This window comes from Zea mays, chromosome 4, assembly GCF_902167145.1.
Source record: "Zea mays cultivar B73 chromosome 4, Zm-B73-REFERENCE-NAM-5.0, whole genome shotgun sequence".
Taxonomy (NCBI): domain Eukaryota; kingdom Viridiplantae; phylum Streptophyta; class Magnoliopsida; order Poales; family Poaceae; genus Zea; species Zea mays.
Genome location: NC_050099.1, coordinates 153,656,480 through 153,683,712, shown reverse-complemented (window position 1 = coordinate 153,683,712; position 27,233 = coordinate 153,656,480). Strand labels below are relative to the sequence as shown.

Below are 27,233 nucleotides of genomic sequence, written 5' to 3'. Positions count from 1 at the left end.
GCCAAGCGCGAAATGTTTCTGCAGTATGCATGAACTTGCATATGAGACGAAGGCCATGGGCAAGGAACAATATCACAATAACTTTGGCTGTTATGGATTTACTGCCTGTCCCAACGCAAGTTATCCAGTGCCAACATAGCGAAAAAGGTGGCCTGGAGCCTGGATGGAGGAATGGTTTTACGTGAAGAATGACTTGAAGGCAAGAGAAGATATCGAAGAAGTTATTATGCGCCCTATTTGGTCCCGCTTCGGCCTTCGAAGGCCAAAGGTTGATATTAACGAAGCCACCGAAGCATGCCAAAAGGCTTTTGGTACTGTCTGCTTTTTTATTGGTACAAGAGATTTAATCCAGGAGCATATAGCCTTCAGAGTATGGCCACTTGTAGAGAACTGGGAAATGCCGAAGGAGACTGTCACCAAGTCTAGCGAAGGTGAGTTGGTTCGACTGAAATACACCTTCAGATATGGAGGTAAATTTGATGAACCAAATGATGACTGGTTGAAATGTATCGAAGCTACAAGTGATGAACTGCTTGGGCCGTATTCCAAAGCAGAAGATAATGCATTATCCACATCCTTTGGTGGCCGAGGAAAAAAGAGATTGAACAGAGTTTTTGATTCTATTAGTTTTGTTTACCCCGACTACTGCTACCCGCTGCGGGGATGGGGAAAGAAGAGGAAGACTGCTGCTTCGGCCACTCCAGATGAGCCTGCGCCGAAGAGCAAAAAGTTGAAAGTCCTTACCCACCGGCCGCGTTATATTGAACCGGTCGTGGTGCCTGAGTTTGGCGGAGAGACTTCTTCAGCTGCTAAACCAAAGGAGCCCATTTCTCCTACGCAGAAGGCTGAAGATCCGGCTATAATGCCGAAGGTACTCTTAGCCGAGCTAGCTGAATCGAAGACTGATAAAGGTAAGGCTGAAGAGCCAATAATCGAAGGAACAAAAATGTTAGAAATTTTAAGCCCTTCGGCAGAAGTAATAGTGCCGAAGGCACAAAAAAGTCTTGCGGCAACTCCCAAAAGAAGAAGGATGACAAATGTACTAGATGTGTTAGAAACAGTAAAGGCTTTAAGCTCTACTCCTTCAGGGAAAATCGCCGAGGCTTCGAAAATACAAACTGAAGCTGAAACAAAACCGACCGAAATTGGAGCTGCAGTAAGCCAGGCTAGTGCCGAAGCTGGGCCTTCAGAGCCCGCTGAGAAAAAGCCTTCAGAAATTGAAGAGAAGGCAGCAGAGAAAGAGGCTATAGAATAGACTTTGCCTGAAAAAGTTGCCACTCCTAGTCCCGAAGCTTTAAAAGAAAGTATTGAATATATCATCTGACATGCTTCGGGAAAAAGACTCTCTAAAGAAGAGGAACGAGAAGCTCAACACTATGCCCAAAAACTGAAATATCCGAAGGGGGCATTAGTGTTCAATGGCAGCGGAGAGGAAGATTTTTTGTACTGTCTCCCAGATAGCAAAGAGATATCTGTTTGCTGGGAGATGGGTAGAAGCTTCGGATTTCCAACGTTAGAAGATGGCCTCTCAGTACTGTCGAAGGATGAATTGGCTGACAGTTTGGCATATAATAGCATAAAGGTATAAAAGTTAACTTTGTATCTGAAAATGAATTGTTTCTTTTGCTTATATTTGATCTTGTTATTCTCTTGCAGGGCCTAATCCTTAGCAATGCCCTTAGAGCACAGAAAAATATTGAAGATGAAGGGTATACAATAGCTCTGAACAACCTTCGTTCAGAAGTGATTGAACTAAGGAACGAAGGTCATGAGAAAGACAAGATATTAATTTCATTGATAAACAAAATAAAAGAAGACGAAGCTAGCTCCAAAACTCAAGCTGAGGCCCAGAAGAATGAAATCGAAGACCTTCGGAAACAACTAGCTGAGGTCAAAGTAAAATGCGCTGTCGCTGAAGCTGATCGAGATGCCAGCGAATATTGGAAAAATTATTTAGAAAAAACAGTTGCAGAACTTCGCGCATCCAAGGAAAGATGTTTTGAAAAATCTGTGGAGTGCGTGAAGAAAATTAAGACCAGCTTCACCAATGTGGGCGCTTATTCAAACGAAGACAACTTCATACGAGGCGATCCAAAGGGTGTTATCGAGTGGATCAGCAGAGAAGCCGAAGCTTTTGAGGAAATACTGAGTGACCATGGGGATGTCTGTGCGTTTTCTGGTGCGAGAGGAGTTTTAGCTATCTTGGAGAAGGCGGGTTGCAATCATGTTAAAACCCTAGCTCAGGCCGAAGCTGCCTTCTCCGTGGAAGACACGAAGGATCCCTCGGCCGAAGCAAGTTTATTGGGCGGAAAATTTTTCACTGATATTTGGGAAAATGGCGGCCGAGAAATGGCCCATGAAATAATGAAGAAGAGCGAAAAAGATATCCATGACTCTCGAGAAGCAGCAAAGAAAGCTGTAGAACTTGAGAGACAGATAGGTATTGTTTAATGGCTTGCATCTTCGCCGTTTGTTTTCATGGCTTCAAACTGATTGATTTTTTCTATCGCAGCTGAGCTACCTCCTCCACCGGAGCCGTTCGACCCCCTGGCCGATCCTGAGACAAAGAAAGCAATAGAAATCATTAATATGGACGAAGTTGTTACCAAACTGCTTAACGAAGCTGCAGAAAAAGTTCTGAAGGAAGAGTAGTAGTTATTGTAAAAAAAAATTAGGATATTAATGTAACATTTGCTGAACTAAGTCTATAATATTTGATGTTTATAATTTTGAATCTAATATGTAAGTTGTAATTCAATTCTTTGCGATGCATGAAACTTTATGTATATACCGTTTTTGAGCCTTCGACGAAAAAACACCTTCCCTTCTTTTCATGCTTCGTAAAGAAGAGTTTTTATGCCTTGCAAGAACATCCACACTTCGTAAAAACATCAATGCTTCGTAAACAATAGATCCCTTCTTCCACAACAGAACTGATGAAGCTGTAATTCTCAGCTTACTTTGTGCCTTATCACCTTTTCATTTTTGTAAATCATTCTCCGAAGATCAGCTTCGTTTCCAATTCATGTCATTGGTGTGATATGATGTATGATGTGATGCTATGCGATATGATGCGATGATATGATGCAAAGAATGATGCAAATGCCGAAGACACATACCCATGCTGAAACACAACCTCTGCGTCCCCTTAGGAACGATCAAAATCTCTTTGCCGTTTATTTTTCGGCTTCACCGCTTATTTTTCGATGTAAGTTTTGCATCCGTTTAGGAACGTCTTTTGAACTTCTTCGCCTTCTATTTCGGCGGTATTCGCGTTGACTTTTCGCACTTTGCCTTATATTTCGGTGGTATTTGGCTCTGCATTCCCTTTGGAACGACTTTTGAGCAGAAAACTTACACTGCACTCCCTTAGGAACGACTTTTTGTAGCTTCGGCAAACTTACGCTGCGCTCCTTAGGAACGACTTTTTGTAGCTTCGGCAAACTTACGCTGCGCTCCTTAGGAACGACTTTTTGTAACTTCGGCAAATTTACGCTGCGAATTTTAGCTCTGCATTCCCTTAGGAACGACTTTTGAGCTTCAGCAATTTTTGAGCTTCGTGAGTCTATGGAAAAGATATATTTCACTATGACAAGAACGAAGCTATTACAAGAAATGAAAAATGACAAGAAAACTAGGTTTACATTGATTGTTCCTTATTAAAAAGAAAATGACAATGAATGTAAAAATGCTTCAGAGGTAGGATATCTCTCAATAGATGTGTTTTGATTCTGGCACAGTACTGTTGACTGTGCGAGCTTCGGATTCCTCCCTGAAATCTCGCTGCTGATGGGTCTGTTGGCTCCCTTCTGGTTGCTGTCCTCGTGAATAGGCAGGTTGTAGTGGTGGCGGAGGTGGAAACTATGGCCAAGAAGTCTGTGGCTGACTAGCCAAAGCAACAGAAGCTGCAGGATGATTACCCGCATATTCTGGTATGTCGGGTGAGTGACACGAAGCAGTGTGCAGGACCTGCTTCGGTTGATTTTGCCGGGCTTCGGCTTCTGCGATCTTCTTCTGCTTTTGAATGGTGATTTGGCACATTCCTGTAGTATGGCCCTTGTCTTCACCACAAAATAGGCAGTAGATCTTCCTTGGCTGATCCCCATATCTTCCTCCGAAGCCCCTGGCGCCTCTGCCTCTTGGAGCTGGCGACCGGAAAGAACTCTGTTGCTGCCCCGAAGATTGTGAAGTATACTGCGGCCTCTGCAGCTGACTTCCTTTGTCATCACTCTGAGTGGAGTTGTGAATTGACCTGACATGCCTCGGGTGGATTCTTCCTCCGAAGCCCCTCAGAGAACCTGTAAGCTTCCTCCCTTCTCTGGCGGAAATCATTATCAGCCCGGATGTACTGATCCATCTTTTGAAGCAGCTTCTCCAGAGTCTATGGAGGCTTTCTAGCGAAATATTGGGCAGTAGGTCCTGGACGAAGCTCTTTAATCATGGCCTCAATGACAATTTCATTAGGCACTGTAGGCGCTTGTGCTCTCAAACGCAAGAACCTTCGGGCATATGCCTGGAGATACTCCTCGTGGTCTTGCGTGCACTGAAACAGGGCCTGAGCTGTGACTGGCTTCATCTGAAAGCCTTGGAAACTTGTCACTAGCATATCCTTAAGCTTTTGCCACGAAGTAATAGTTCCTGGCCGAAGAGAAGAATACCATGTTTGGGCCACATTCCGAACTGCCATGACGAAGGACTTGGCCATGACAGCTGCATTGCCTCCATATGAAGATATAGTTGCTTCATAACTCATCAGAAACTGCTTCGGATCTAAATGCTCATCATACATGGGGAGTTGAGGTGGCTTGTATGATGGGGGCCATGGGATAGCCTGCAGTTCTGCTGCCAAGGGAGAAGCATCATCAAAGGTAAATGTATCATGATTAAAATCATCATACCATCCATCCTCATTGAATAAACCCTCTTGATGAAGCTCCCTATGTTGGGGCCTTCGATCTTGTTCGTCTTGAGCAAGATGACGTACTTTTTCAGTGGCTTCGTCGATCTGTCTTTGAAGATCAGCCAGTCGGGCCATCTTTTCCTTTTTCTTTTGTACTTGCTAATGGATTATCTCCATGTTTCGGATTTCTTGGTCCAGCTCCTCCTCCTGGAGTGTTGGACTGGTGGTCTTTCTTTTCTGGCTTTGGGCCTCTCGGAGAGAGAGGGTCTCCTGATTTGGGTCCAGTGGCTGTAGTGCGACAGCCCCTGGCGCTGAAACTTTCTTCGGCGGCATGACGAAGGTTAGTGCTTGCCGAAGGCGATCGAAAAAGGGTTCACCGGAGGTGGGCGCCAGTGTTGGGGACTTGTTCTCAAATGCTATGAATCAAGAACAAGGCAACACAGAATGTTAAATGTTAATGCCCTTCGTCCTTCGGAGCATTATCTCCCTTAGGATATAATGATCTTCAGACGAAGGTCATGAAGGACATACCTTCTTCATCGTAGCATATGCTAATAAAAGAAGAAGTATATGAAATATACGAGACAACATGAACAATCACATAACATTATCAATTCATCCTTATTATATTAACATGGAAAAATAGAGACAATATTGAATTACATATGTACCTTCGGCTTGACAGAAGGCAAAAGTACAAGCATGACGCACGAGTGAATACAAGTCAGCGTGAACAGTACGGGGGTACTGTTCATCTATTTATAGGCATAAGACGCAGCCTGCGAGAAATTACATTCATGCCCTTTACATTTATTATTGGCTTATAGAAAAATCTATAAGGACTGGATAGCCTTTTCCCTTTTAAGTCGGTTCCTTTTCCCGTGATTGAGCCGAAGCTCCTTTACGCGTAGCTTCGAAGTATCGTCAACCTTCGTCACGATCGCGCCCTTCTCATCGTGTAATCCGAAGGTACCTGTCCATAAGCCATACTTGGAAGACATTGTTAAATTACGTTATTGAGGACCTTCGGAGGACGAAGGCCCCCAACACTAGGGTAGAAAGAACTCTAGAACTCAGGTAATGACTTAACTGGCTAATAAAACTGGACTTTTAAGGATCCACTATTAGTAAGCATTTCTGCAAACAGAGTCTTTGAATATTAATAAGTCACACCTTGACTCCTTTAAAGCCAGCATATCCTTGAGAGTCTTTTATTTTGACGGGTAAGACTTACGAAAGTACACTTCGTAATCAAGGCTTTATCCCATGTTGTTTTAGGTGAGGAAGCAGCAAATATTTGTTGCTTTTGTTCCAAGGTGGTGCCTAAAGAAGAAAATCAAGACTGAAGCAGCGGGAGGAAGTGTCCTCCTTTAAAACTTTTTACTGTTTATCGGGAGAGGTTTTTGCCTCCTAGGTTATGTAATAATATTACTCCAGCACTCTTATTTTTACTCTGATCTATAATAATACTACTCTTTCGATACTTTAATCTAAAATTTGTGTAACTGCTTCCGCATTATCGTACCTCCGATGTGTTGTAATATCTGCGTGACGAGTGAAACGCTCTTGGGCAAGGTAAGGATTACAGATACCGAGTTTATCAAGTGATCAGGTGTACCTGCAGGGTTGTCTGAAGTCCGATGGATAAGGACAACTATAGGTGGGTCTAATGATTTGAGAGGTTTCATCACAACCCCTCTAGGTGACTTTCACGAACCGATGGAATCACTGACTCCACAATCTGAGGAAGCCTCCGGGAATTCGTCATCGGAGCGCGCATGCCACATGGAGCCACGTCTCGCCGTGGGCGAATCGAACAGCTAGACAAACCACGGTGAGAATTACCACAATCGTTTCAATTCCATTTATGTCGTGTGTAGCATCCTCCGGTGGGGAACAATAGGTCGTGGTCAGCAGGTGCTCTGGTGAGCTCGCCGATGGGAGTTCGGGGTGTCCTGTTCCGTCTCGACCAGTGAAAGAAGGAGGTCTCGTCAGCGTCGATTTGTTGGGCAACAGCCATGATTAGAAGGAGCATAACAATTCGATCTAGATGAATCTGGGTTGTTGATTAGCGAGTGTGCGATCGATATTAAATCAATCCTAATACCAAATTGACTTCTGATCGGGACAGTGGGTACAAGATCATGCGGTCAGAGTGAATCCACTTACGCCCCGTTTGGATCACTGGAATTGAATTCCATTCTAATAATAATAATTTAGGCATATATCAATTAAGCTAATTCATTTTTATACAAAATATATTTGTATACTATTATTAGCAAGATGTCCTAAATATTTATGTGCTACATTTTTACTATAGAGGAGTAGAACGAAGCGTGTCATGTAAGTTATAGATTAGAAACAAATTCTAATCATGCATAAAATCATTTCCTATCCTCCACCCTATGAATTTGAGATAGGCTTATATCTAAACTTTGGAAAGTGGTGGAATGCCAAATTCCAAACTAAATAAGTTACTTTATTGAGTGAATTCCAATTCCATTAAAATAAAGGGATCCAAACGGCCCGTTAATGTAATACCCAATTTGTAAATTGTAATAGATAATATAAAAGGAGACACAATTTCACTCCATCTATACGTGAGTTTGACCTTTATGCATTATCACATGTGAACACCCTATGTAAAAAAACAAATAGTTAATAACATAAAAGCCACTAAAATATGTATCATGCTGGTTTTCATTTTTGTGTGCATCTTGTGACCACATAATAAATCATATGAAAAGAAAATATTAAAGTCCAAAGTGGAGTTTAAAGGAAAATTAAAGAATGTAGAAAAAGAGAAGAAGAGAAATTACTAGGTTAATAAAAATGAGTATAAATATAAATATATATATATATATATATTATTCTTAATACAAATTTGCGTTTGTATATTTGACTCAAAGGTGCAACTCATAAAAGGTTTCAAATCCAAATGTGGAATTCAAAATCAAAGGAAGATAAAATAGAAAAAAATGAATGAAAATATAAAAGAAAAGTGGATCTGTGCGCAGTTGGGCCCTAAACCCCCTTTCGGCCCACAACCGATTCCCATCGCGCGCGCTCAGGCCATACTCCAGTCCGCGCAGCCCAGCTAACTTGCGTGGTGTCTCGCTGGTTGGCTAGGCCCACACGCCAGTCACACACGTCACCCGCACCCGCCCAAGCTCGCCGTCCATGGAACTCGGGTTCCGATTCCACAGCTCCGTCGCAAGCCGTTGGGGTCAACGCGGGTTTGTAGGATTCCATTCTGGTGTTCTGCAGAGCGCTCGGACTCCGCTACGGAGTATAAAGCCGGGGTACCTCGTGCGCCCCTCTTCCATTGGCACCCTGGTGTTTGACCGCGCTACACGAGCTAAACGCCGCCACCGTCAGGAGCGAGGTAGATCGTCGATTGGTCCTTGGGGAGGGGATGCTCGGAGTCGTGGGCATCTCTTGATGCTAGTTGATGTGTCACTGGACCTGGCGTACCGCTGGGAAGCTTCCAATTGCTCGTCAGAATCTCCTCCGCCCCGCCAATCGCCTCCCACCGTGGCCGTGTGCCTCCGCGCCATAATCGCCGGTTAGAAGTCTTCCTATGTGTTCACCTTCGCCTTCTCATCGCGTAGAACCCGTGGGATTCGAGTTTGCGTGGCCGTGTGTGGGGGAGGGAGGTCCGGCCATGGAGCGCCGCCGCTCAGGGTGCTCACTCTGCCGTAGTGTGGACCGATGGTGGAGACGTGTGTAGTCCGTTGGATGTTCAGCCGAGGGCCGAGATTGATTCGGGATCGTACTGATTGGTGGGAACGTCGGGTCCGTCCGATCTAATCGAACGGTCTGTGTTAGAACAAGGTTGATCAAATGTGGGCTGTGGATCTTGGATCCGAGGGCCAACGACGCGTACCGGTTCAAACCCTAGAGATTTAATCTGGCGCGTCCGGTGTTGATCGGACGGCCAGTATTTGTCCTTACCCTTTCGCCGTGGCGATTTGCACATGAGCCCTCCTGAAATTTAGGAACCAACCCGCAGTCCATATTCACTGTTCTCTGAGTCTAGGAAACCTTGCGCAGAGACCCCTGCACTTCTCTGTATTAATGTGCCCAGTCCAGGAAGCTAAGAAATCAGATAAATGGAATTAGAAAATGATATTTAATGCAAAAATAAATGCTAGAATGTGTAAATCATAGAAATTTCATATGATGTCCAAATTAGTTCATTTCAATTCCTATAATTTTGTAATACTATTGTTCATCATCTAGTACCACTGTTTTGACATGAAAATCATATTAAAATGTATCTCTTAATCAATCTTGTATCAAATACATAAAACCTTTAGAAATTCATAACTTAAAATCCATTACTCCAAATTGATTCATTCCAGTGGAATTAATTTGGGTTAAGTATTTTTATCACCTAGTACCTTTATCTAACCGTGAAACTTGATTTAAAATTATTCACATGAATTACTTTATTCTAGGTACTTAATAACTACATAAAATCATAACTCGGTGAACGTAACTCCGATTTTAGTGGTTCTCGTTCCCACGATCTCGTAGCAACGCATAGAGTATTATTACGTAGTTTGTTCTTATGTTTGGTGTGATGTTTATTTTGCCTATACCATGTTTGCTTGTATTGCTACGATTAGCAGTGAGATCACGAGGATCTGAAGAATCATCCTGGTAACTGGAATCTCAAGTGCCAGACAAGTTGTGCCCTTGACCACTTTTTACCCAATAATGTTCTTTAATGTCACATATTCATGCATAGGTTAATTTTGATGGGGACCCAATAGGTTACCCTAGATTGTTTATCTCATTACCTTGTTTACCCCTGAATCACTTGGGTAGTTTGCTATTGCTTTACATGGATTTGGGATAATTATTTATCATATCTATGTTCCAGTTTTTTTTGTTATTCTATTTATGTTCATGTCAAGATCATTAATGTTAATTGGAATATAGAGCTTAACTTGAGAAACACGTGCCACCACAAGGGTTTATGGACGCCCTTGGCTGATTAATTAGGAAAGCTAGTGGAGGACTACCATACCCGAAAGGGGCAAGGGCAGTAGGAGAGTGGTCAATGTAGGGAGGTCCTTGGTTGATTTTGCTGCGATGGCGGTCAGGCAAGAACCCTGCATTGGAGCTTCCTATAAACTGTAGCGGGTTTTCTGAAGCTAGTGGAACTTTGTAAAGGCCTCGTAGTGTTACCCTGCCTCGCCTCCTCGGTAGTGGTGTATGGGAAGTCGCGATCCCTTGGCAGATGGGTAACATGACTTGTGGGTAAAGGGTACCACCTCTGCAGAGTGTAAAACTGGTATACTAGCCGAGCTCACGGTCATGAGCAGCTCAGGACTCTCTGATGATTAAATTATGGAACTTAAACTCAATTTGTCATATGCATTGCTTCGCAGGTGATGTTGTTACTTTTGTTCTACTACTTAATTGGGTTGGTATTTACTTATACTTAGTAATTGCTAATAAAATTTTGACCAACTTTAAAAGCAATGCTCAGCTCTAACCATCCTCTTTGGTAAGCCTTACACTTCACGTGAGCTCCCACCTTTGGCGAGTTCATGCACATTATTCCCCACAACTTGTTGAGCGATGAACGTATGTGAGCTCACTCTTGCTGTCTCACACCCCCCACAGGTCAAGAACAGGTACCACAGGATGAGGCGCTTGGAGGATGTTGTGATGTGTTCGTGAGAGATCTAGGCCGTCGTCTCCCAGTCAACTTTGGGTTGCTGGACTGTTGTCTCCTTATAATGTAATTATTTATTTTGTATAGAACTCCTATTATATAGTAAAGATGTGACATTCGATCCTGTGCCATGATTCATCATATGTGTGAGACTTGGTCCCAGCACACCTGGTGATTGTTCGCGCCCGGGTCTTGGTGCCCCGAAATCCGGGTGTGACAGAAGTGGTATCAGAGGAATGTTGACTGTAGGACGAAACCTAGATAGAACTGGACAACCTTTACCTACTTACCTTACTCTGATTCTTCTATACTTTTCTTGATCCTGTCTCACCTTCTACTGTTCTACTCTGATTAACCTTATCTTTGCTACTCTGATTCTTTTCTAAACTTAGCTACTTCCGCTTGACTCTGATCATTCTTACCTTTTATTTTTAAAGACAAATGTGGATTTCACACTTTGAAATCCCGTGCCTAAAGTGACCTTAGGAATAGGAGACCTATTCATAGGAACCACAACAAAACTATTTTTTTATATAAATATTTGTATGCTTGAATGTTTGTTCTTATGATGCCTGACTGATTTGGATCTTTGATTGAGTGTGATTAGTTGTGGAGTAATGTCCACAATTACATCTACATATACGTATAGGCATAAATAGAATTCGTAACAACTTAGATTATCCTCCATTAAAATATATCTATTTTATAGAGAACCCTCTTATCTTAAAAGACTCTCTTATCTTAAATGATTCATCTTATCTTAAGAGATACTCTCTTACCTTAATAGACTCATCTCATCTCGAAAGGATTCTTATCTTATCCTAATAGATCTAACTAATCTCAAAAGATTCTACCATGATCTTAGAGACTCATCTTAACCAAACAAGCATACTTATCCTAACCACTTTGCTTATCTCATAACAGTGTAACAAACATGATCTATTACAAAATAAATTTAGAAAATCCTATCTAGTCTAATCTGGATACACCAATTTTCTGATCCCATCTAATCTGATCAGTTCTAATCTAATGGACAAACATGTTAGATAATACTGATAAGATAAGATAAGATTGGATCCTACTCTTATAAATATGTTTTAATCCATATTGGACTAAGATTCCAATTTAGACTAGACCACATACAACAACCTGGCCATATGCAACTACCTTAACCACCCGATATTTGCATAACCCCTCTGTTTTAACCGACAGAGATTCTGACTTACCTACACCATATAATCCCTCCTATCTCAAAAGATTCTAACATATCATAATAATACCTATTCTATCCTGGTAGATTTATCTAACTTAAACTAGTCTATTCTAGTTATACCTAATCTAATATGGTCTAATCAACGTTACAAGTATTAACTAAACCATATTCCTATAAATAGGTTTAAACATAAAATGGTGTTTTAAACAACTCGTTCGTGAAACCATTACATAGCCTATGATTTAGGTTTCCCAACCCATTTATCTTACAAGCAAAGAAAAAAAACTCTGTTCAATCTACCTACCCCATGTACCCACACCTATCTCAACCATGTCTCTAGTTATGGTAACACCAATACCCATTACCCTTGATGATAACACCAACTTGACCGATATAACAGGTTACATAACTTATCCAACCAATCTAGAAGCAAAACAACAAGACAGACTTTGCTTAAACTTATTTAACTCATAACCACCTATTAACCTATTTTGTTTACCTAAGAATCTGCCTTAACAACATGTCCCAAATTCGGATAACAACTTCAAGAACGAAGATCGAAGATGATCGACCTCATCAAATCAAGGAAGGATAAGATTCAAGCCAGATCTTCAAAGAAATCAAGATTCACAATATTGGATGGAGTATTTCCTTACCCTACCCTTTCTTGCCCAAACCTATCTATGCTTTAAAGGCATCTTCTATCCTACATAATCAAGTGCACATACATATATACACCCATGCTTTCCTAACCACCAGCTCCACCAAGCTACATATATATATATATATATATATATATATTATTACTATTTGTAAGACCTAAATGTTACTAGTTGGTATGATACTATTTTAGGAGGAATAATAAGGTCTAGTTGACCCCATGTGTTGCTAATAAATTATGCATCATGCTGAGATTTTTGTTGTGCATATGTGTTAAATTAACATGGTTATATATCCTTTCCTTACAAATCTCGAGGACGAGATTCTTTTTAAGGGGGGTAGGATTTATAATACCCAATTTGTAAATTGTAATAGATAATATAAAAGGAGACACAATTTCACTCCATCTATACGTGAGTTTGACCTTTATGCATTATCACATGTGAACACCCTATGTAAAAAAACAAATAGTTAATAACATAAAAGCCACTAAAATATGTATCATGCTGGTTTTCATTTTTGTGTGCATCTTGTGACCACATAATAAATCATATGAAAAGAAAATATTAAAGTCCAAAGTGGAGTTTAAAGGAAAATTAAAGAATGTAGAAAAAGAGAAGAAGAGAAATTACTAGGTTAATAAAAATGAGTATAAATATAAATATATATATATATATATTATTCTTATACAAATTTGCGTTTGTACATTTGACTCAAAGGTGCAACTCATAAAAGGTTTCAAATCCAAATGTGGAATTCAAAATCAAAGGAAGATAAAATAGAAAAAAATGAATGAAAATATAAAAGAAAAGTGGATCTGTGCGCAGTTGGGCCCTAAACCCCCTTTCGGCCCACAACCGATTCCCATCGCGCGCGCTCAGGCCATACTCCAGTCCGCGCAGCCCAGCTAACTTGCGTGGTGTCTCGCTGGTTGGCTAGGCCCACACGCCAGTCAGACACGTCACCCGCACCCGCCCAAGCTCGCCGTCCATGGAACTCGGGTTCCGATTCCACAGCTCCGTCGCAAGCCGTTGGGGTCAACGCGGGTTTGTAGGATTCCGTTCTGGTGTTCTGCAGAGCGCTCGGACTCCGCTACGGAGTATAAAGCCGGGGTACCTCGTGCGCCCCTCTTCCATTGGCACCCTGGTGTTTGACTGCGCTACACGAGCTAAACGCCGCCACCGTCAGGAGCGAGGTAGATCGTCGATTGGTCCTTGGGGAGGGGATGCTCGGAGTCGTGGGCATCTCTTGATGCTAGTTGATGTGTCGCTGGACCTGGCGTACCGCTGGGAAGCTTCCAATTGCTCGTCAGAATCTCCTCCGCCCCGCCAATCGCCTCCCACCGTGGCCGTGTGCCTCCGCACCATAATCGCCGGTAAGAAGTCTTCCTATGTGTTCACCTTCGCCTTCTCATCGCGTAGAACCCGTGGGATTCGAGTTTGCGTGGCCGTGTGTGGGGGAGGGAGATCCGGCCATGGAGCGCCGCCGCTCAGGGTGCTCACTCTGCCGTAGTGTGGACCGATGGTGGAGACGTGTGTAGTCCGTTGGATGTTCAGCCGAGGGCCGGGATTGATTCGGGATCGTACTGATTGGTGGGAACGTCGGGTCCGTCCGATCTAATCGAACGGTCTGCGTTAGAACAAGGTTGATCAAATGTGGGCTGTGGATCTTGGATCCGAGGGCCAACGACGTGTACCGGTTCAAACCCTAGAGATTTAATCTGGCGCGTCCGGTGTTGATCGTACGGCCAGTATTTGTCCTTACCCTTTCGCCGTGGCGATTTGCACATGAGCCCTCCTGAAATTTAGGAACCAACCCGCAGTCCATATTCACTGTTCTCTGAGTCTAGGAAACCTTGCACAGAGACCCTTGCACTTCTCTGTATTAATGTGCCCAGTCCAGGAAGCTAAGAAATCAGATAAATGGAATTAGAAAATGATATTTAATGCAAAAATAAATGCTAGAATGTGTAAATCATAGAAATTTCATATGATGTCCAAATTAGTTCATTGCAATTCCTATAATTTTGTAATATTATTGTTCATCATCTAGTACCACTGTTTTGACATGAAAATCATATTAAAATGTATCTCTTAATCAATCTTGTATCAAATACATAAAACCTTTAGAAATTCATAACTTAAAATCCATTACTCCAAATTGATTCATTCCAGTGGAATTAATTTGGGTTAAGTAATTTTATCACCTAGTACCTTTATCTAACCGTGAAACTTGATTTAAAATTATTCACATGAATTACTTTATTCTAGGTACTTAATAACTACATAAAATCATAACTCGGTGACCGTAACTCCGATTTTAGTGGTTCTCGTTCCCACGATCTCGTAGCAACGCATAGAGTATTATTACGTAGTTTGTTCTTATGTTTGGTGTGATGTTTATTTTGCCTATACCATGTTTGCTTGTATTGCTACGATTAGTAGTGAGGTCACGAGGATCTAAAGAATCATCCTGGTAACTGGAATCTCAAGTGCCAGGCAAGTTGTGCCCTTGACCACTTTTTACCCAATAATGTTCTTTAATGTCACATATTCATGCATAGGTTAATTTTGATGGGACCCAATAGGTTACCCTAGATTGTTTATCTCATTACCTTGTTTACCCTTGAATCACTTGGGTAGTTTGCTATTGCTTTACATGGATTTGGGATAATTATTTATCATATCTATGTTCCAGTTTTTTTGTTATTCTATTTATGTTCATGTCAAGATCATTAATGTTAATTGGAACATAGAGCTTAACTTGAGAAACACGTGCCACCACAAGGGTTTATGGACGCCCTTGGCTGATTAATTAGGAAAGCTAGTGGAGGACTACCTTACCCGAAAGGGGCAAGGGCAGTAGGGGAGTGGTCAGTGTAGGGAGGTCCTTGGTTGATTTTGCTGCGATGGCGGTCAGGCAAGAACCCTGCATTGGAGCTTCCTATAAATTGTAGCGGGTTTTCTGAAGCTAGTGGAACTTTGTAAAGGCCTCGTAGTGTTACCCTGCCTCGCCTCCTCGGTAGAGGTGTATGGGAAGTCGCGATCCCTTGGCAGATGGGTAACATGACTTGTGGGTAAAGGGTACCACCTCTGCAGAGTGTAAAACTGGTATACTAGCCGAGCTCACGGTCATGAGCAGCTCAGGACTCTCTGATGATTAAATTATGGAACTTAAACTCAATTTGTCATATGCATTGCATCGCAGGTGATGTTGTTACTTTTGTTCTACTACTTAATTGGGTTGGTATTTACTTATACTTAGTAATTGCTAATAAAATTTTGACCAACTTTAAAAGCAATGCTCAGCTCTAACCATCCTCTTTGGTAAGCCTTACACTTCACGTGAGCTCCCACCTTTGGCGAGTTCATGCACATTATTCCCCACAACTTGTTGAGCGATGAACGTATGTGAGCTCACTCTTGCTGTCTCACACCCCCCACAGGTCAAGAACAGGTACCACAGGATGAGGCGCTTGGAGGATGTTGTGATGTGTTCGTGAGAGATCTAGGCCGTCGTCTCCCAGTCAACTTTGGGTTGCTGGACCGTTGTCTCCTTATAATGTAATTATTTATTTTGTATAGAACTCCTATTATATAGTAAAGATGTGACATTCGATCCTGTGCCATGATTCATCATATGTGTGAGACTTGGTCCCAGCACACCTGGTGATTGTTCGCGCCCGAGTCTTGGTGCCCCGAAATCCGGGTGTGACACTTAAGCTGCTGGTGTAGATTTGCAAAAGAAACCTTTCACTTTTACCAAATCAACCTGTAGTCCTTTCCATAATAAAGATCATGACTGAGAGGTCCAAAAATTTTCGACTAGACCCTGACTTTTATATAAATAGCAGCCGCAGTCCATAGGCCTATGAAATTTATAAAATTCAAAATAGAAAGTGGTTTTTAGTATCGAAATAAATCCAATAATCTTAGAAAATTTATAACTAATTCATTTTGACTCCGAATTTAGCGGTTCTCGAACCTACGAATTCTTAGCGGCGCATAGAATATTATTATTCAGTTTGATTCTATGTTTGGTGTAATGTTATTTGTATCCATTATTTGCTTATTTGTATGTATTACTACAAATATAAGTAAGGTCACGAGGAACCTGAAGGCCAACTTTGGAGAAATATCTAAGCAACAGATTATCGCAAGTAAAAGCCAAGTTGTATCCTTGATCACATTCTTTTACCTAATAATGTTTACTATCGTGTTCTCACCTTGCTTGCACTGTTAGGTTAAATTGATGGGACCTAATAGGTTACCTAGCCTTGTTTACCCTACACATTACATACAAATGAATTATTGGCTAGTCTTGCCAGAGATCAATATTATATATGAATTATGGTCATGCCTTATTACTATTGTTGGCTTAATTATTGTTCATGATAAGATCATTTTGTTAATTGGAACATAGAGCGACCACCCGATACAACAGTGCTACCACAATGGTAGAATGAGACACACTTAGCCAATTAATTAGGAAAGCTAGTGATAGATTACCTTACTCGAAAGGGGCAAGTAGGGAGGAGTTGCCGCAAGTATAGGGAGGTTCTCTGTCACACCGGTTTTGGAAGGCAAACCGAATGCGAACCATGTACGTGCCAGGATCAGAAACTCACGTACACAGCGATTACATAATTGGACATCATCACACAATGCTTGAAATAAATAGCGGAAAGGTACTTGATTACATCAAGATGTCCAAGGCATCCATAGAGTCTATTACATAACCATTGTTCAACATAACTATCAAAGTGCGGAATTACGAAACGTAGATGCTAAGCCTACACAGGCAGCTGACTGGGGGTTTGCCACTAAGAAAGAACTAGAACTCGTGAGCAAATGTCCCGTTTGGCTAGCATCACCTCCTGAGCATTTGGTACACTGGGGACAACCTTGGGTGGGGGTGGTGTGTAAAGCAAGGGTGAGTACACATCAACGTACTCAGCAAATGTCCCGTTTGGCTAAAGTGGACTAGCTGTATATGGAGTTGAGGTTAAGCAGTTGCTTTTAGTTGGTCAAGTATTTATTATTATTAGTAGAGCCAAGTTTTAGTAAATAACCTAGTTATTACCCAGAAGTACCTCCTCAAAAGAGGAAATACCAGAGATCAGATTTTATAACATCATTGTTAATCATCAACATAAAAGTATCCAAAGTTCTTCTAATTAAAGAGGATCCTAAGGCTGCTCTTAACCGTGAGCTCGGCTGATATATCAGTTTTTAACACTCTGCAAAGGTTGTACACTTTACCCACAAGTCGTGATCCCTTTCCAGCCTGGGTTGTATAGACTCGATCTTCACTACCAAGGTGAATGGCCAGGAATACACTATGTAGCCTTTACAAAGACTCCCCTGGTGCATAGTTACTCGTTAGGTTTCGCCAGTCGTACAAACGCAGTACACCTCCCCAAGGTGGGTGACTAACAAAACCAAATCGAAAGAACCTCTGCACCCCAACCTTGGCAGAGCGAGCACTACGCCCTGGCCCCTATTGACGGCCCTCCGGCAAAGCCAACTACACCCTCAGGTTCATCTAATTAATCAGCTAAGGGTGTCCCATTCCACCCTCATGGTTGTACTGTTATCCCGGGTGGTCACTCCACGAACAGGTCCTTACGGAGAGGTACTCAGGAAAAAGGCCTGAGCCCCCTAAGGTATCACAAGATCATCCACATAATCAAGATAACAGTGTCGTATCATAAATGTTCACATCATGTTCATTGATTAGGTTAAGGCAATAGCAACATGCTAACCATGGTAACCCAAAAGGTAAACAAGGATAAGTGAATACAGATTAGTCAATCCTTAGGTTTCATAAATTAATGCGGGACAGTGAATCATGAAGTATGTAGGACATAATGGATCAGTGGACACTTGCCTTCACCAGGTTGTTGCTCAGGTAGGTCTCCAACAACACACTCAGGAACCTCGGACTGCTCGTTGTCTAAATAAAGCGAGCATGCATTCAATACATTTGGAAAGTACAAATGAACATCACACCAAACATGTACAAACATTGGAACACATCTTAAAAAGACACAATACTACATAAGGGATAATGAATTCAAAGTATAACATAAACTATGGCATACATTAACTTTATTTGAAAATAGATTATTATTTCCCTAAGTGTTATTTACAAGTACATAATCATAGGTCAATTTATTTTATGGTGACCGAAAATTTAGAACAGAGATGAACTTATGTAATACATATTATTAATCTCACCAGCTTAAACAAGTTTAAATCTCTAAGGTTCTCCTTTATTTATTTATTAAATAAATAAAACATACACCTACATTAGTTCATATTCAATCCTAAAAATTAGAGTGTGCAGCCAGTAAGTGAACCTATTTTATTTAAACAGAGAATAATTCTATGAACATAATGCAATTTGAAACACTAAATTTGGAGTTCATATGCAAAAGTTATGAAATAAACAAGTTGGGGAATTCAAAATATGAAATTAGGGCCAATTCTGTGAATATTTAAAAGTCTAGGGCTAAATCTGCAAGATTACAGGGGCCTGCACGCGGAAACTAGGGACGGCGGGTTGATTTCCAGTAAACCGAGGGTCTCTTTAAGAAAACTAACGCGCGAAGGGGTATCGGGTGAATCTAACCGTCAGATCTGAAACCAACGGCTAAGATTAGATCTGCGGTTGAGGGCGCGCGCGCGCGAGCGGGCGAGCGCTGACAGGCGGGCCAGGGAGTGTCAGCGATAGAGGGGGAGAGTGCGCTGACCAAGCGGGCCCAGCGCCAGGGGGTTTGGGCGCTGACAGGCGGCCCAGGGCGCCAGGGCGCGCGGGCGTGAAGTGATACCCGCGGTCCGGGCCATGCAATCTGAATCAGACGGAGGGGATCAGACCGGGGGGATGGATGGCTGCAGGCGGCGCTGACAGGCGGGCCAGGGCGTCAGGGCACGCGTGCGCGAAGCGGTACCCGCAGTCCGGGTCGTGCGATCAGGATCGGAGGATCAGACCGGGGAGGGGTGAACGGTTGCGGGCGGCGCTGCTCCTCTCCACGGCGGTGAGGTTGCCGGAGTTGAGGCAGGCGTGAGCTAAGGGGGTCCGGGGTCGCCGGGATTGGGCAGAGAGGAAGAGGGCGCCACTGCGAACTCAATGGCAGGGAAGGGACCATGAATCCACGGGCAGAGAGGGGAGAATGGCGGTGAGAAGGCCTCGGGCGGGCCGGAGCAACTCCAGTGAGCCATTCCGGCCACGGGGAGGGGACTTAAGGCACGCTAAGGCCTGGGCTAGCTTCAGCAGAGGCAGGGGTGACACAGGGACCTACTCCGGGGAACTAGATCGGGCTAAATCGGCTGGCCACCGCGCGAGCACGGCGGACCGCCGCGGCCGAGCACCGACGATGCCAAAATTGGCCTAGCACAGAGCGAAACTAGAGAAATTGAGCACGGGGACGGGTGTCTCACCTCGGGGCGGAGCTGGCGGCGTGAGCAGAGCGCGAGAGAGGGTGAAGCTGAGCGAAATGAGGCAAGGGGTGTGCGCGGGGCACTGGCAGGGCTCTAAGAAGGGAGCTGGGCGCGTGGGCGGGCGTCGTGGCCGAGAAATCCGGCGACGTGAGCAAGTGCGCACGCGCCGGTCCATGGCGAGAGCGGAGGGGGCGGAACTGACAGGGTAGGCCCACGGCGTAGAGAGAGAAGAAAGGGGTGCGTGGGGCAACGGCTCGATGACTGGCGATCCAGGCCCGCGAGATAGAGAGAGTGAGGGAGCGCGCGAGTGAAGAAAACTGGCGCCGACAGGTTGGTCCTAGTGGGCAGCGAGCGAGACAGGGAGGGCGCGTGCGAGGGAGAACTGCCGCTGACAGGCGGGGTCCGCCTGTCAGACGGCGCGGGCGCGCGACCTGGCTGGGCTTAGTGGGCTGACTAGGCTGCTTTCTCCTTTTCTTTTTCTCTGGATTTTCTAATTCCTTCTATTCCTTTTTCTATAGGGTTTTCCAATCCAAATTCAAACTAGGTTTCAAATTCAAATAAATTCAAGCTTATGCAACACCTCAAAAAATATTTTAAGCTCAGCATGATGCAACATGTCATGACTCATAAGGTTTTGACAAAAATAAATAATTAATCTCCACTAGTTTAAGCTATTTCTAATCAAAAAGAAAAAGGGAGAAAGAATCTAGAGAGAGAAATCCTAGAGTGAGAAAAGGAAGAGTAACACATGATTTTGGGTGATAATTAGAAAGAAAATTTATACCGCCAAAATCAGGGTGTTACATTCTCAGGTCGAGCTGTCTGTGTTAGGTTTTCGGATGAGTGATTCCTATACCCCCTCTGCCTAAAATGGTAGCAAGTTTTCTCGAACTAGTAGAACTTTGTAAAGGCCTCATAGTGGTTCCCTAGCCATTCACATCAGAAGTATCTAAAGGCTTTGCAGATCCTGACTAGACGGGATACATGTCTTGTGGGTAAAGATTGGCAACTTCTGCAGAGTGTAAAACTGGTATATCAGTCGTGCTTATAGCCATGAGCGGCTTGAAACCTCACATGAGTAGTTTATGGAATTAAATTTAACATGTCATGCATTTGAATTGTGGGATTTCAATATTATCAAGTAATTGGGATGATATTTACTTATAAAATTTTGGTCAACAAATTTAAAAGCTACGCTCAGCCTTAACCATTATCCTTAGTAAGCCTTACACTACACTTTTCTCCACACTTGCTGAGCGATGACCGTATGAGAGCTCACCCTTGCTATGACCACACCATGTTAAGAACATGTACCGCCAGAGGAGAGACTATGAAGATGAAGATGAGTTCGGAGAGATCTAAGTCGTCGTCTCCCAGTCAACTATGGTTGTGGAGGACCGTTGTCGTCATATGATGTAATTTATTTAGTTATTTTGTATAGAAATTGTATGAAGTAATAAAGACGTGACATTGTTTTCTGTACACTGATTCGCCATATGTGTGAAACTTGATCCTAGCACACATGTGATATACATCTGGATTTGACCTTAAATCTGGGTGAGACATTGTCGTGTAATGTGATAGAAGGTGCACTAAGTGAAATGGAACAACTAACGATGATGGAGAGATCCCTTATGATAAGGTTTATATCGTTAGATATGCATGTTTATCCTTTACTATGTGATATGTTGATTTAATTCTTAATATAACATGAGTGCCTTATTTAAGTAAAGATGTTATCCTACATAACATACTAGAAGAAACACATATATATGAGTTCGACTACTAGTCATAGTCTATAAGATGTGGATAATATATAGATACTTAAGGGTTCGAAGTGTGATCTATATGTGTCAAAAAGAGAAGATGCTTGTAACAGTCTAGTGCCAGATAGGAACCTTACTGAAACTCACTTCTCACAATATTGTTAATTCAAGGCATAAATCTATTGTTCAGTTGTGAAGGAGTGCACGACTTATTCCTAGGCGGATATTCCACTTAACAGTCTTCGCTGAAACCCTGATATATCAAAGAACAATGGTTGAGATTATTTAATACGTGCCTTAGATTTTGATGGGATTGTTAGTTATTTCGTGGGGTTGGCCCATATAAACAACTGAATAAATTTTAAAGGGTCGTATTAAATAAGATATGCATTATGGTTTAGTACCATACATGATGTTGACAGGTGTTAATACAACTTGTATGGTTAAACTTTATGTGTATACATATAGAGTTGTTGGAAAGGACGAATGTGTGTTGCATGCGCGTGCACCTCACCACCGTCGCTGAGCCGAGACGATGCATGGTGTGGCCGACGCGATCATGGTCACCCCTGGCTTCTTGTGTCCGCTTGATTCTCCGACTCTTAATCACCCGCACTTGTATGTTTTTTTACATACTTGGTTCTCATGGCTCACCTATATGAACTCATGTTACCATGATGAGTGATTTATTTTTGTCAGTATTATCTATATGATTATTATACTCATATCTTATGTCCACATATCTAATACCACATTCGTCCTAAAATATTAGTTGTTTTAGCCTTTGAATTTTATATCTATATTCAAATGGATAAATCTAGACATATATAAAATATACACATAAAGTATTGTACGGATCTAGTAAAATACTAAAACGGCTAATATTTTAAAACAGGGGGAGTATTATACATGTGTTGTTTTTTTGTTAAGTTTGCTACTGAAACTGTTCAAATATATGTAGCAACGTTTAGTTCGAAGATGGCGGCACGGAACCTGAATTGCACCCCGGCCGCGGCAACTTGTGGCCTGGAGCGTGACACACTGACACCTCGTTCTACTTGTGTATCGATGCCGCCGCCGGCAGCAGGAAGACGCCTGCCAGTCACGGAAACGTGGCCCGTGCCATGGAAATCCAGTAGCACTGCCGGCGGGACCCTCTGGTAGGACCGGGCTGCGGGCGGCTGGCGGCACAAGTGAAGTCCTACGTGATGCGGACGCTGCAACCAACCGGCTCCCTGCGTCCTGCTCTGCAGCTGCTGACCCCTTCTCCCGCCTCCGAAGGAAAACGGGCGGGCAACCTTCTCGTCCCTTCCAAAATCCCGAGTTTCCCCCCGATTTCGACCCTCCGTTTTCCCCCCGCTTCCTTCTCTGCTCCACCGCCTCAGGAATATAGATAGTCGGAGAAAAAAAAAACTGAGAGAGAAAGAGAGAGGAGGAGGAGGCAGGGGAGTGGAGGGGAGGGGAAGCATCGCAATTCCGAACCCCCACCTCGCCGCTCCCACCACCGCGGCCGGGTTGCGTCCGTTTCGATTGCCCAGGATGAGCACCGAGTCCGGGGAGCTGCTCGGGATCGACCCCGTCGAGCTCCGGTTCCCATGTATGTGTTCCTTCCTTCCGCGATTTCGATTCGCTGCGTCCAGCTTCCATTCGATAAATTTTTCTATGACCATCTTTTCTTATCCTTTCTGCGCTCATTTCGATCGATGTTGCTTCTCTGGTTTCTAGTAGTAGTCGTTTTTAAGGAAAATCCGCGGCCGTCCTGTGTCGTTCCTTCCTTCGTCTTCTGATCCCCTTTCCGTTTTCTCTCTCTGGATCATGCATGCATGCACGCAGTCGAATTAAATAAGCAGATCTCCTGCACGCTGCAGCTGACGAACAAGACAGACAAGCAGGTCGCGTTCAAGGTAAAACGACTCCTTTCCTGTGGGCTCTGGCCTCTGGGGGCGGGGGCAGAGCGAGCTGTGTAAAAACAAAAACAAAACAAAATGGTGGGGTGCCGTATCCTTTCAGGGACTTTTAACGTGTGCAGCATCGCGACTGTAGGTGAAGACGACAAGCCCGAAAAAGTACTGCGTTCGCCCAAACAACGGCATGGTGGCGCCCCGGTCCAAGGCTGACGTTGTTGGTAATTATCATGACATAGAACTGGCTCTTTATTTTAACGTGTGATAACCCACCGTGAACCATCGGATCCAGTTACGATGCAAGCGCAGCGGGACGTGCCACCGGACATGCAATGCAAGGACAAGTTCCTTGTGCAGAGCGCCACTGTCGCCAAGGAGGTCGTGCCAAAGGAGGTCACTGGAGACATGGTAATAAGTCACAGACTCACAGTTTCAGTGTGTTCTGTGGTTCAGCGTTTTATATTGGGGCTGCTCCTTCTGTTCACTAAAAAAATATCTTAATGATGGATTATGTAGTTTACCAAAGATTCAGGCAATGTAGTGGAAGAAGTGAAGTTGAAGGTAGTTTATGTAGCACCATCGTCCTCTCAAAGCGAAAGATTTGAGGATGGTAATCTCGGCAGTTTGAGTTATCAAGAGGTAAGAAATTTATTTTAGAATCGATTGTTATATAAGTAGTAGGTTTCAAAAACCTACAAATATTTACACTTAGAGCAACTCTAAGGGACTTCTAGAAATCCAAGTTGCATTTTTTGAACGCAATAGGATGTTTTTTTGAACGCAATATGCAATAAGATGTCAAAATAGTTTTTAGGTTTTTGAGGAAGTTGCTTTTTGCAAGATGTCAAGAACTCGAGATAGCTATAGGTCTCTATAATAATCTCTAAAAGTTGCAGTTGTTAACCCATGTCAAAATACTTATTAGGATTTTTAATTTAGTCTTCTATAACTACAGCATGTACATCATGATCTGTGCCAACGATTTACTGTCTGATAGTAGAACACTTAGGCTTATTCTCTTCTACTGCCTGACTAACATTTTGCACTGATAATTGGTTCTTTCCCAATATTCACCTTCTGAAGCTGAGAGTGGTTCTTTCTTTGCAGGAAACAAAGGAACCTAAAGAATCAGAAAAAATAATCACTGAGGTGAACCTCTTCTGTATAAAACTTGTCAAGCTGTGCCTACTGAAGATTCTAGCTGTAGTACTGTTGTACTTGAAATACTCATGCCTCAGAAGCCATCAAGTTGTAGCGTCAGGATGCCATTTTCTTAAATATTGCACCGAAGTAGATGGAATTAACCATTGGTCTAATTGTACCACTTGCACTCATTCTGGTACTGTCTGCCACTGGAAGAAACTATTCACGATCCAGAAATAGAGATGGCGTTAGATAGTTCATCTGAGAGCATTCTACTTGAAGCAATCAACAATGGATAACTAGTCTCTCGAATAGCATTCAATTATAAGCCTATAGCAATGCTTCAAACTGTTGATTCAACTTATTCTGGCTATAGCAGATTTAACTGTATTTGTTCAATCTTCTTGCAGTCAACATTCTCAATATTCTGATATTGTCATGTGCCTACAATGTCCTTTACTGCATTTTTTTCAAGTGTTCATTCATCAATTATTTTTTCCTCGTCCGTATAAATTTAGATGTAAATGACCTTAATTAGATGTATTATGCTCTCATGTATTAGCATTCTAATTGTATTGAATTCTTCAGCATGCCAACAAATTTTTAAAAACCAAGAATTTGAGGCTTTGGTAGGTATCATGGATTCCATTGGAGTCTTGACATGATCTATTTATGTCTTTGTAGCCATTTGCTTTGATTTCGAAACTGATGGAGGAGAAGAATTCTGCTATTGAACTGAACAACAAGGTTCGACAAGAATTGGTCAGTACCACATGTTTTTTTGTTGCTTATTACGCAAACAGTTAATAGGCTGAAGTGCAATTTTGTTGCCTTTGACTGTAGGTTACATTTAGCTTTTGTTTTTAGGCTAGACAAAGTTGTGTTATAGCTCTGTTGATAGCTTGTGCATTTTTTTACTGAACAATTTCAGATTGTACTCTGGTTACTTTTTAGTACATATGTTTTACATAGGCTAGATGTAGCCTCGTCCTTTTTGTATCTTGCAACCCCCTTTCTCGTTCTCTTTTGAGTTCTTTTTGCTTTTCATGATTCCATCAAGTGCAGAACTACATATGCAGATTCACATGATCCCTGCATCCACTTTTATAAAGCGTGTTTTTATCTGAAGTATAACTTCATAAAGCTTGACCAAGAACTATATCAAATTATATGCTTGTCTAGTGCGCAGAAGTTATATTTATAGATTCATATCAAAAAATGCTTCTGATATGGTTTTGTTCCTATAGCAATCAGCCTATAATGTAAGAGAAATTAAGGGTTAAAATATGCCCATAAGAAGCATACGGCACTAGGTCTGCCCTATTTAATAATCTTTGGATGGATTACTATCGCACTGCTTCCTGCCACAGGGATACCTTAATACTTGGATCGATTGCAGTGGCAGGGCAGTTTTATTTTGATTATAATTTTATTTGAATTTTGACAGGATTTTCTAAGGCGAGACATCAGCAGGCGGCATGGTGGTTTCTCATTAGTTTTAGTACTGGTGGTTGCTATTCTGGGAATACTGCTAGGGTTCCTCATGAAGAGATGAGTGTATGTAATGATTTATCTTGTTTGGCCTTTTCTGAACTAAACAAAATTGTATGTGCTCTGTGTGCTTGCTGTTGTACAACTCAGTGATCTGTTAATCATAGTATCTGAGGCCTATTGTAATTTTCTGATTCATATTATAAACTTTAGTCAATCTGTCATAGTTACTAACACCAGCTGTTATCAGCTTGCAAGCGACTTGAGGTCTGGAGGTGTGGTCTTTTGGTTTTCGATAGATTTTGACTAATTGTTGGCATCCTTTTGCACATATAAACAGAATGGTTTCTTTGAAATTGTTGTTCGTGATATATATGTTGGATGCTTTCCGGATTGGTTACTCGCATATTTGTCAGCCCCTCAAGAGTACTCGTTGAGCACGCAACTGGGTCAGCGGTCATCCAACCAATGGGTCGAGAGAGAAAGCCTAACGTCCGCTATGCCGGCCCAGAGTGGCGGCTGTAATAGGCAGGAGTGTGCGTGGGAGAGGTAGGAGAGAACAGAGTATTGTTATGTTTGTATTCTGTACTGAGTAGATACTTTCCTCATCCCTAAACCCCACTGTTCCTACCTTCTTCGTCCTCGCGGCGCCGTCACGCACGGTGGCTGCTAACATCTGGTATCAAAGACCACCGATCGCCGAGCCTGGAGGGTGTTCCTCACTACACTCGCCGCACAAGGATGGGGGAGCAACAGATCCCATTATTGCCACGGCGCTGGAGGACCAAGCACGCGCGCTCAAGATGAAAGCGAAGACGCTAGACTCCACCCAGAAGCTCCTCCAGCGGATCTGCGAACGATTCGACGAGCAAAATGTTCGCTGGCGCGAGCTTGAGCACACGGTGGCAACCAGCGCCTCCGACCTGTCGGCGCTGCAGGCCAAAGTGGATGCGGCCGATCTGGAGCGCATCGTGGAGGACCACGTCGGGGCACATGTGGAGGCGTTCGAGCGCACGGCCTGGCAC

General features: G+C 42.8%; 2 protein-coding genes across 2 annotated transcripts in view; one reads left to right on the top strand and one right to left on the bottom strand.

Moving 5' to 3' along the window:
- The window catches only part of LOC109945836 (DAR GTPase 2, mitochondrial), a 46,943-nt gene extending 38,486 nt beyond the window's left edge, over positions 1 to 8,457 (bottom strand). Inside the window, exon 1 of the mRNA XM_020552195.1 lies at positions 8,361 to 8,457. Coding sequence (XP_020407784.1) covers positions 8,361 to 8,457 — 97 coding nt within the window. The remainder of the gene's footprint in view (positions 1 to 8,360) is intronic.
- A 14,403-nt stretch (positions 8,458 to 22,860) lies between these two features.
- Positions 22,861 to 26,398, top strand: LOC100281331 (uncharacterized). Its single transcript, NM_001154249.1, is given in 8 exon segments — positions 22,861 to 23,267; positions 23,504 to 23,574; positions 23,714 to 23,795; positions 23,867 to 23,982; positions 24,091 to 24,213; positions 24,682 to 24,723; positions 25,402 to 25,479; positions 26,165 to 26,398. Coding segments are annotated over 8 exon segments (678 nt in total). The 5' UTR covers positions 22,861 to 23,209; the 3' UTR covers positions 26,273 to 26,398.
- The last annotated feature ends 835 nt before the right edge of the window (positions 26,399 to 27,233 follow it).